General features: G+C 39.8%; 1 protein-coding gene across 3 annotated transcripts in view; it reads right to left on the bottom strand.

Annotated features, from left to right (window-relative positions):
* Positions 1–10,463, bottom strand: part of TP53BP1 (tumor protein p53 binding protein 1) — a 91,311-nt gene that overhangs the window by 23,119 nt on the left and 57,729 nt on the right. For all 3 annotated transcript variants that reach the window (XM_037744787.1, XM_017546196.2, XM_037744801.1), the window contains 2 exons: positions 6,888–7,371; positions 2,160–2,312 (listed from right to left, as the gene is read on the bottom strand). In XM_037744787.1, the coding sequence (XP_037600715.1) occupies positions 2,160–2,312; positions 6,888–7,371 (637 nt within the window). The remainder of the gene's footprint in view (positions 1–2,159; positions 2,313–6,887; positions 7,372–10,463) is intronic.

Here is a 10,463-nt window from a genome sequence, read left to right as displayed (position 1 = left end):
AAAAAAAAAAAAAAAAAAAGGAATAAAAAACAATTTCTCAAATGAGTGCCTATAAAACCAATGAAATCTGAATAATCTCTGTATAGTAAAACAAACAACAAACAATTCCTCAAACTAACCTCAAATGTTATCTGACATGAGGGCCACAAGTCTGCTGAATAACAGCAATTATACATTCTATTTAATACTATATACCAGAGTTTAACTCTCCCTGAGTACAACCTCCTACATGGGCAGCAGACAGAATTAAAGTAAAGTATCTGGGTAAAGGAAGAATATCTGTGCCTTGCCAGGTGCAGTGGCTCATACCTGTAATCCCAACACTTTGGGAGGTGAGGCGGGTGGATCATGAAGTCAGGAGTTTAGGACAAGCCTGGCCAATATGGTGAAACCCCATCTCTACTAAAAATACAAAAATGGCCGGGCATGGTGGCTCACACCTGTAATCCCAGCACTTTGGGAAGCCAAGGTGGGCAGATCACAAGGTCAAGAGATCGACACCAGCCTGGCCAACATGGCGAAACCCTGTCTCTACTAAAATACAAAAATTAGCTGGGCATGGTGGCACGCGCCTGTAGTCGCAGCTAGTTGGGAGGCTGACGCAGGAGAATTGCTTGAACCCAGGAGACAGAGGTTGCAGTGAGCCAAGATCACGCCACTGCACTCCAGCCTAGCGCCTGGTGACAGAGCAAGACTCTGTCTCAAAAAAAAAAAAAAAAATTAGCCAGGTGCAATGGCGGGTGCCTGTAATCCCAGATACTCAGGAGGTTGAGGCAGGAGAATCGCTTGAACCCAGGAGGCAGAAGTTGCAATGAGCTAAGACTGCACCATTGTACTCTAGCCTGGGTGACAAAGCAAGACTCCATCTCAAAAAAAGAAAAAAAAGGCCAGGTGCGGTGGCTCACACCTGTAATCACAGCACTTTGGAAGGCCAAGGTGGGCGGATCACAAGGTTAGGAGATCAAGACCATCCTGGCCAACATGGTGAAAACCCATGTCTACCAAAAATACAATTAGCTGGGCATGGTGGTGCGTGCCTGTGATCCCAGCTACTCAGTAGGCTAAGGCGGAGAATCACTTGAACCTCGGAGGCAGAGGTTGCAGTGGGCCAAAATTGCGCCACTGCACTCCAGCCTGGCAACAAAGTGAGACTTTGTCTCAAAAGAAGAAAGAAAATAGCTGTGCCTCCTCTTACTAATTAGTAAAATGATTCCAGATCTTAACGTATACCAACAAAGGTCCCAGATCTTTAATTCTAGAAAAATCTGCCTAATCTCTCTCATTATTAGATGTAAACAAAGTCAGCATATTATGCCATTCAATATAACAAATAGTCACTAAATGCCAATATTGTGTTGACATTTGTAATGAGTCTATAATGAATCTCACTAAAAAATAAAGGTACATTTCTTACTAACAGGTCCATGAACGCAAACAGTGACAAGGAAAGAACAGAATAAGTAGACATGAAAATATGTGAGGAAACACAGGTAGATAAACAGAGTGCTCTAAACTTCATTTGAGATTCTAAGGATTTAAATACATACAATCTTTATACATGAGAGAGATTTACGGAGATTAAGATCTATTCTTTACAGAAAAGGAAAGCATGATGGGACTTGTCAAATAACTAACTAATGGTCAAACAGCAAACCCACAGTTGGAGAAAGCTTTAGAAAGCAGGAACTCTAATTTCTAACCCTGTTTCTCTACCTCTGCTAATAATACGATGTTAACAAAGTGTTGCACAAGAAAAGGGGATGCGGTAAAGAGTCGAGATAATTTTTCAGTGGAAAGAAATGTGGGGCCAGGGGCAGTGGCTCAAGCCTATAATCCTAGCATTTTGGGAAGCCAAAGGTGAAGGATCGCTTGAGCACAGGGGAACAAGACCAGCCTGGGCAACACAGTGAAACCTTGTCCCTCCAAAAAATAAACAAAACTAGTCAGGCATGATGGTTTGTGCCTGTGGAACCAACTACAAGGGAAGCTGAGGCAGGAGGATCACTTGAGCAGCCTGCAGTGAGATCACAGCCTGCAGTGAGACAAAATCACGCCACTGCACTTTAGTTTGGGGGAAGGAAGGGAGGGAGGGAAGAGAGGAAGGAGGGAGGGAGGGAGGGAGGGATTAACTTGCCACACAGACTCACAGTATATATTACCTCAGTTACTTTTCTTTCTACTTCTGTTCCATCCACATAATACACATCTGTAATGACACGAGTGACAAGTGTGCGTACTTCCCGGATTGTTCTCATGTGACGATGCAAGACATGGCCATGTGGAGGCTGAGGCATATCAAACTCTTCTTCTCCCTGTGACAGAAGACACAGAACATAAGCAAAGGTCTCACTGCAAGCTGGCAAAATCACAACCAAATGCTTTATGATGAAAATTGTTTCGAGAGTCCATGAATCTAGTGTGACAGAATCTTCCAACTGTTTTGTTTTAACCACCTATAAATAAGACCAGGGATGGATCAGCTGTATAACCAGAGGCTAAGAAAAGTTTGTATGAGCATCACCTAAAATGACCTATTTCTGTCTAAATCAAACTCATTACATCTGGTACTTATATCTACAAACATTTACACGAACCTTTGAGCCCTAGAAGTTCATTATTTTTAATTAAATTATATTTCTTCTACTTTTGATGCTACCTTGCAAATTAGCAAACAAGTTTACAGTTTACATTTGCAATAGCTGTTTAGAGAAAAGGCAGGCAATCTTTAATCCTTTACATAAAACCATAATGACTTATCTGTTAATCTCAGTTTATCTGTTTTTCCTGTATTAAAGTGAAAACCACAGTTTATTACCTAAAACAATATACACTGATCTCTCCTAGAATTAAATAAAAATTATTTTGGCTGGGCGTGGTGGCTCACGCCTGTAATCCCAGCACTTTGGGAGGCCAAGGTGGGCGGATCACAACGTCAGGAGTTCAAGACCAGCCTGGCCAATACGGTGAAACCCCGTCTCTACTAAAAATGCAAAAAATTAGCTGGGTGTGGTGGCAGGTGCCTGTAATCCCAGCTACCTGGGAGGCTGAGGCAGGAGAATTGCTTGAACCCAGGAGGTGGAGGTTGCAATGAGCCAAGATCATGCCACTGCACTCCAGCCTGGGCGACAGAGCAAGACTCCATTTCAAAAACAACAACAAAAAAGAATTAAATATAAAATATTTCATCTACTCCAAGGAACAGATTATGGCTAAAAAGTTGAGCTAGTGTCCAGAAATGGAAAAAATTGCAAATTAAGATTTTATATCTAGTTCTACTATAAGAATAACATAGGGCTAAATAAGACCCTACATTTTTATTATAACTATTAAATAATATTACTTAGGGGGACAGCACTTCTTTCACTCAAAAAACATTAAGCAAATATTTATCTAACAACTTAAGGGTGCCAGGTACTACAGTAGACAAATCACTGCTGGAAAGTTCAGGACAAGTATAATTGATGCAATACTTCTGATGAACTTCAAATGCACTATTTCTGATTTACAAAAACACAACAAACTAATAACTACTGCTATTCAAAAGAACAACTGATTTAACTAATATAGCATCCAGATTCATTGTTTCTTGTTCATAATTTTCTATTTACAGGCAGCCTGAGTTCATGCTTTAGTTAGATCTGGGTAATTTTTAAAAGATAACTTCTTAGCAAATAACATCTTAAAGCCATATGTACCACCTCTAGTCATCAGTTAGTTTGGGACTTTCAGTCTTTATGACCTAGGACCTTCCTGTGGCTGATAAAAAGTGCTAGAATTTCAGTCTTGTATTTCTGAAAAAATAAATGTTTTCTAATAACAACTATATCACATTTTCCCCTCCCTCTTACATCCCATTGGCTCTGTAATTCTGAAAAGAAAATGCACACTTCTGTCTCTCACCTTATCTCCCCTATGGTAGGATGATTTTACTTTCAGCATTCAATATCAAAGTAGCCAAAAATGCAATAATGGTAATTCTGCATTTTTTTCTGACATGTGGTAGTAATTTATCAAAAGCTTTCAATAATTGATCTGAATAATCCCCACTCCAATCTCAACTTGGAAACGGGCAGAGGTGAAATATTTACTAAAATGGAGATATAAAAATTATGTGAATAGTTATAAATAATATCAAAGGCATGGAACGCTACTCATCCAATTCTTTAAAATACTTCTACATATAGCTGGGTGTGGTGGCTCACGCCTGTAATCCCACCACTTTGGGAGGCCCAGGCGGGTAGATCACAAGGTCAGGCTTTTGAGACCAACCTGGCCAACATGGTGAAACCCCATCTCCACTAAAGATACAAAAAATTAGCCAGACATGGTGGCATGCACCTGTAATCCCAGCTACTCAGGGGACTGAGGCAGGAGAATCACCTGAACCTGGGAGGTGGAGGTTGCAGTGAGCCGAGGTCGCACCACTGCACTCCAGCCTGGGCAATAGGGCGAGACTGTCTCAAAAAAAAAAAAAAAAGAAATTCTTCTACATATACAACTGTGTCTTAAGAATGGTTAAAGCACAGGTCTGTCCCACCTCAATCATCAGGATGCCCACCCATGAGAACTATGACAGCCTGAATTTCCTTCCTACACACACAATATGACTATTCCCCCACTAAAGAGAAAGTCAGTCTAAAAGGTTTCAGTGCTTTACATATCCCTTGAAATGCAGCCAAGAAGCTACCCTGCACACTTCTCTCTCACTTCAAGAGAGAGACTTAAGCGTGTCTGACAGAATAAAAAGCAAAGGTAAAGGGGACAGATAAAAAGAAAGCTATGCTTCCTCTCTTCAAATAGTCTTCTGAAAAGAGGTGTCTGTAAAATAAATAAATTGATGATCATATCACCATTAAGGGAAGGAAACAAAATGAAAATAAAACCATACTTTCCCTTCATAGGAAACCTGGTTTCATGTCCATTTTGACATACAAATGAAAATTTCAGGAGTGTCAAAGTAGGCCGCTTACTAGCACTGGCCTATGTCCTGCCTACACTGAAGGGGATTTTTAAAAAGCACTGACACCTGGAAAACTTGCATATAGCCTTTCTCATTTGCTCTCTCTTCAAAAGATGGCACACCAATTTCAATTTCTGTTATTCCACGCATCATCTATACATTTTTATTATGGTAAAATCTGTGTAACATAAAATTTGCCATTGTGTTTGAGCACAATGCTCATATGCCTCAGGTGTTCAATAAATAAAAACTGTATTTTGTTTTTATAAAACAAACAACTTGGACAATCAGAATGAGTGGTACATCGATAGTGAAGATTTCCTAAGTAGATCCCAAATGAAGATAATCTACCACAACAACTGAAAAGGCAATTTGACCACTACATTATCTCCTTTATCTGAGGGAGAAATGTGCCAAAACCCCCAGTGGATACCTGAAACTGCAGATAATACCGAACCCTATACACTATGTTTCTTCCTATACATACAGACATATTTATAAATCAAGCACAGATAGAGATTAATAATAATGAAATAAACTTTAATAATACACTGTTCATAATTTCATGGATATGTTCTTACCATACATTTTAGTAACTTCAGCATATGATTTTTTTTTCTTTCCTTATTAAGACCTTTTACCTTTTCACTTAGAGGAAGCACTTTACGACTTTTCTGGCATATTCAGATTGTCAACATCACTACTCTCAAACTTTGGGGAAAAAGTAAAACAAGGGTTACTTGAAGCAAGCACTGCAATAGCATGATAGTTGATCTGATAACCACAATGGCTACTAAGTCATTAACAGGCAGGGAGCATATACAGCATGGATATGCTGGAAAAAGGGAGCATTCATATCCTCGCCAGAACTAAGAGGGACAGCACTTGATTTTAACACATTACTCAGAACAGCACACAATTTAAAACTTATTATTTCTATAATTTTACATTTAATATTTTTGGACTGCAACTGACCACGGGCAACTAAAACCACAGAAAAAGAAACCAGTGATAAGCGGAGACTACTGTTAACTAGTAACTTCCAAATTTTCTCTGCCATAGATCCTACTCTGCCACTCAATGAAATGTTGTGAACTTCTACATATTTATTAACACATACATTTCTACCACTTATTTTTATCTACTCAATTTTTTTTTTTAAAGACAAAGTCTCATTATGTTGCCCAGGATAGTCTCAAACTCCTGGGCTCAAGTAATCCTCCCACGTGGGCCTCCGAAAGTGCAGGGATTACAGGCATGTGCCACCATGTACAGCCAACTACTTAATTTCTACTAGTACCCATACTTCCCTACTCTGTTCCCTAGAACCTGATATTCTTCCAGCCTCACTTTCATCAGCCCTAATCCTTTTCCTCCCATTAGCTTGTAGTCTAGCCTCTCTTCTGCAGTTCACAGTCACCTGGGGACTTTTCCCTATCTCTCTCTCTCTATTCCTGTTACTGTTCTTTCTGTTTCAAATACTGAAATACACTATTCTTGGTGCTGCTTCTTTCCCCGTTACTTTCTACTCTCTAAATTCCGAGAACCATGATGAAATAGACTTAAGGGAGAGAAAATTAGATCTGATGGTTAGAGGGGAAGATAAAAAACGATGGAGAAGGAAAAGAGTGAATGTAGAAGAATATTACAGGACCCAAGCTGATATCTGGCTTTCTTCTCCACTAAAGACCTACCTGAAAAACTCTAGCAATATTACATTTTCCCTCAAAGACTACTGACTATAGCTACCCACAATATCACTACCAGATCTGTAGCTTGGAAAAGTTGTTTTTGTCTTTTAACCGTTGTTATATACAAAACTGTCAAGAACTGTCATTAGGTAGACATGCCACAACTTAAAGTCTCTGAGAATCCTGAAAGTCAACAACAGGGCCTCTGATGCACCCTAGTATGTATGTTCTCTCACCTGGCTATGGAGCGACTCTGTATCATCCCCAGGAGCACTGACTGGTTTCTCACCACTCCCCCTCTCAGTCTGAACTGTGGCATCTTGCTTTCCGAAGTTCTGGTCTACTGTACTGGTCCCCTGCTCACACACAATCTTTATAGTCTGGGTTGCTGCTGAAACAGTTTCTGGAACCCTCAGGGAACACTCCATGGTTTGGATTCCTATGTTATTTTGGCTAGGCCTTTCAATCAAGGCCTTACTAGGATTTTCCTGATTAGTATTCTGTCCTTCCTTCTGGTCTTCTAGCACATCCGACACCACTGCTTCTCCTTGAGGACTGGATGGCCCTTGTATGACCACCTTCCGGGAAGCAGGAGAAACAAGGTCCTTGACAGGACTAATGGGCTTCATAGGCTGTTGACTCTGCCTCATTGTATGGTCACTCTCCAATTTTTCTTTCTCCTCTTCTCCTTGAGAACTTGGAAAGTGGAGCAAATTCCCCCTGAAAATGCAACATAGAAAGAAGCCATGTCAATTAAGTAAGTGCATGTGTGAACATGTGTATGTGTGTGTGTGTGTATGTATGTGTGTGCATGTGTGTGTAGTGGAAAGGGGGAGCCATATTTTGACAATATGAAAAGTGTAAAGAAGGGAGAAATTAAGGTAGTTATCACCTTGGGAGTCCTCTCATAATTTCACCCCTGTAAGAAATGTAACGGTAGATAGAACAATTCCCACATGATGATAAAATAGTCATAAAATTTCTTCCCATTACTAGCTATGAACTCTGAAACTTGATGCAGGAAAATGAAGTAAACAAAAAGATGTAAACCAATTACTGAAGTCACAGACAATGAAGGACAACTTAGGGATCTATTTTGAAAACAGGTCAATTAAGTCAAGATGTCTCATCTGGCTTTGTGAATGGTTCTAACATTCCTTAACTGATTCCTAGCATTCTAGATACTGTTTATCCCCTCCTGACCAATACTTTTAGGAAAGGAAATCTGATTTATAAAGAATAAAGTTGTAGGTAGATTCTAGTTTTGTCAGCTATACTGATGTATCTACAACTAAACATCTCAGAATGAATTGGTTTCTCAAAGACAGTTATCAAGATATAACCCATTTCCCACTTGGGTATCAGTGATTTGTTTCTTTATTCCACAAGCATTTGCTGAATGTCTTCTACAAACCACATACCATGATTTCTGAAGTGATTAGGAGCTTTCTTAAATGTCCCTAACAATTCTCCAGAATAAAAAGGTCCAGGCTAACTGCAAGTCAACAGAAATTGGACACTGATGTCTTAACCATCTTTATATGTAAAACACCTAACTCACAGCTTAATATAAAATAGATGCTTAATACATATACTTTCAACAGAATAATGAATGTTCTCTGAATCAATCAATTGCAAAACCTACTCACAGATTAAATCAACATAATGCAGTTTTAGGCTCCATTACATGTAGAACAGCCAGAAAAAAGATCAAAGGAATCCATTCTGAACTGACCATGCTAAAGACCACATATGGAATATCTGTTTCAGTTCTAGCCATGACAGTTTACAAGGCATAAACTGTAGATAAACACACAGAAGGTAACATGTAGGATGCTAAGGGGCCTAGAAACCATGTCATATGTTGATTTAAGTACGTGGCCAGAAAAAGATACAGTTGGGGCTGTCTCCTACTTGAGAGAAGCTCTTATCCTTAGGATCTCAGCTTGCTTAGGTCAACAGAGTAAAGGAAGCAGGAAGTGCTCTTCAGGGATTGCTCTGCTCTAGATCTTGAAGGAAAAGGAAAAAAGAAGTTTCTGAGGTTTCTATACTGTTCAGCTCAACTACCAGAACAGGACCTCACACAGGGATTTAGAATAGATTTCTAGCCAAGAAGAGCTTAGCATACATTTGGTTGTTACAGTTTATGTCCTATCTCTCAGGAACCTCAACTGAATGAGAATATATGGTTCAATGAAGAAGTAAGAACATGACCACCAGGAGACATCTACCATGAGTAGCAGTTACCTCTTGTGAGGTTTATAAGTCGTCGTATATGTAAGATATTGAGCACAGCAGCTGCTTCAATATTAGATGCATAAGACAAAGCAATTAAAGAGACTCAGTCACCTTCAATATCAACTGAATATTCATATTTGAATCTTTAAGACATCTAACATATCAATGGCTGAGCAAGAAGGAAAGGATTCAAAAGCCAGAACAGCCAGGACTGGATTTTAGGAATTCAATTATTGGTGCTTCCCATCCTAAACAAGCTTATAAATTTTATCTCATGCTACAGACTAAATATCTATGTCCCCTTCACCCTAAGACTCATATATTAAATCCAAACTCCCAAGGTGATGGTATTAAGAGGAAAAGACTTCATGAATAGGGTCAGTGCCCTTATAAAAGAGACCTCACAGAACTCCCTTGCCCCTAACTGCCATGTGAGAACAGCTGTCTATGAACCAGGAATCAAGCCCTCACCAGATGCCAAATCTGCCAGTGCTTTGATCTAGAACTTTTCAGCCTTCAGAAATGTGAGAAATAAATTCTGCTGTTTATAAGCCACCTAGGCTATGGAAGTTTGTTGTAGCAGCCCAAAAAGACTAAGACACCTCAGAAGCTGTTTATTCAGGTTAGAATATCTGAATGGAATTTTATTTCTACAGTAATCCAATAAATTATAAGAAGTCATACCTCTCCCTCTCCATTAGTTCCAGCTATGCAATTCTACTATAGTCACTATATGTCAGACATAGAAACTAATACTAAGAGAGTAAATTTTAGGCTGGGCACAGTGGCTCTTGCCTGCAATGCCAGCACTTTGGGAGGCTGAGGCAGGTGGATCATCTGAGACCAGAAGTTCAAGACCAGGCTGGCCAACATGGTGAAACTCTCTATCTACTAAAAATGCAAAAATTAGCTGGGCATGGTGGCACGCCTATAATTTTAGCTGCTTAGGAGGCTGAGGCACAAGAATTGCTTGAGCCAGGGAGACAGAGGTTGCAGTGAGCCGAGATCATCCCACTGCACTCCAGCCTGGGCAACAGAACGAGATTCCGTTTAAAAAAAAAAAAAATCCTGAAAAGTAAATTTTAGCAGAAAAAAGGATGGATAAAGTTAATCCAAACTGAGGCCAGGCACAGTGGCTCATGCCAGTAGCAGCACTTTGAGAAGCCAAGACGGGTGGATCACCTGAGATCAGTAGTTCAAGACCTGCCTGGCCAACATGGCAAAACCCTGTCTCTACTAAAAATACAAAAAAATTAGCCAGGTGTGGTGGCATATACCTGTAGTCCCAGCTACTTGGGAGGCTGAGGCAGGAATCCCTTAAATCCAGGAAGGAAAGGTTACAGTGAGCCGAGATCACCCCACTGCACTTCCAGCCTGCATGACAGAGCAAGATTCCATCTCAAAAAAAAAAAAAAAAATTAAATTGAAATAGAGAAGAATAAATCTCCATATTTAACAAATGTCTAACTATTCTATTCTGAGTGTAGCTCTGTTTATGAAGCATCTGGAATCAAATCCAGCTAAAATCCCACATCTTTGCTCCACCAAAGTTAAACAATGTCACCAACATTTTG

This window comes from Cebus imitator, unplaced genomic scaffold, assembly GCF_001604975.1.
Source record: "Cebus imitator isolate Cc_AM_T3 unplaced genomic scaffold, Cebus_imitator-1.0 Scaffold9, whole genome shotgun sequence".
NCBI classification, from domain to species: Eukaryota; Metazoa; Chordata; class Mammalia; order Primates; family Cebidae; genus Cebus; species Cebus imitator.
Note: the sequence above shows the minus strand (reverse complement) of the source record. Positions and strands in the feature narration are given on the sequence as shown.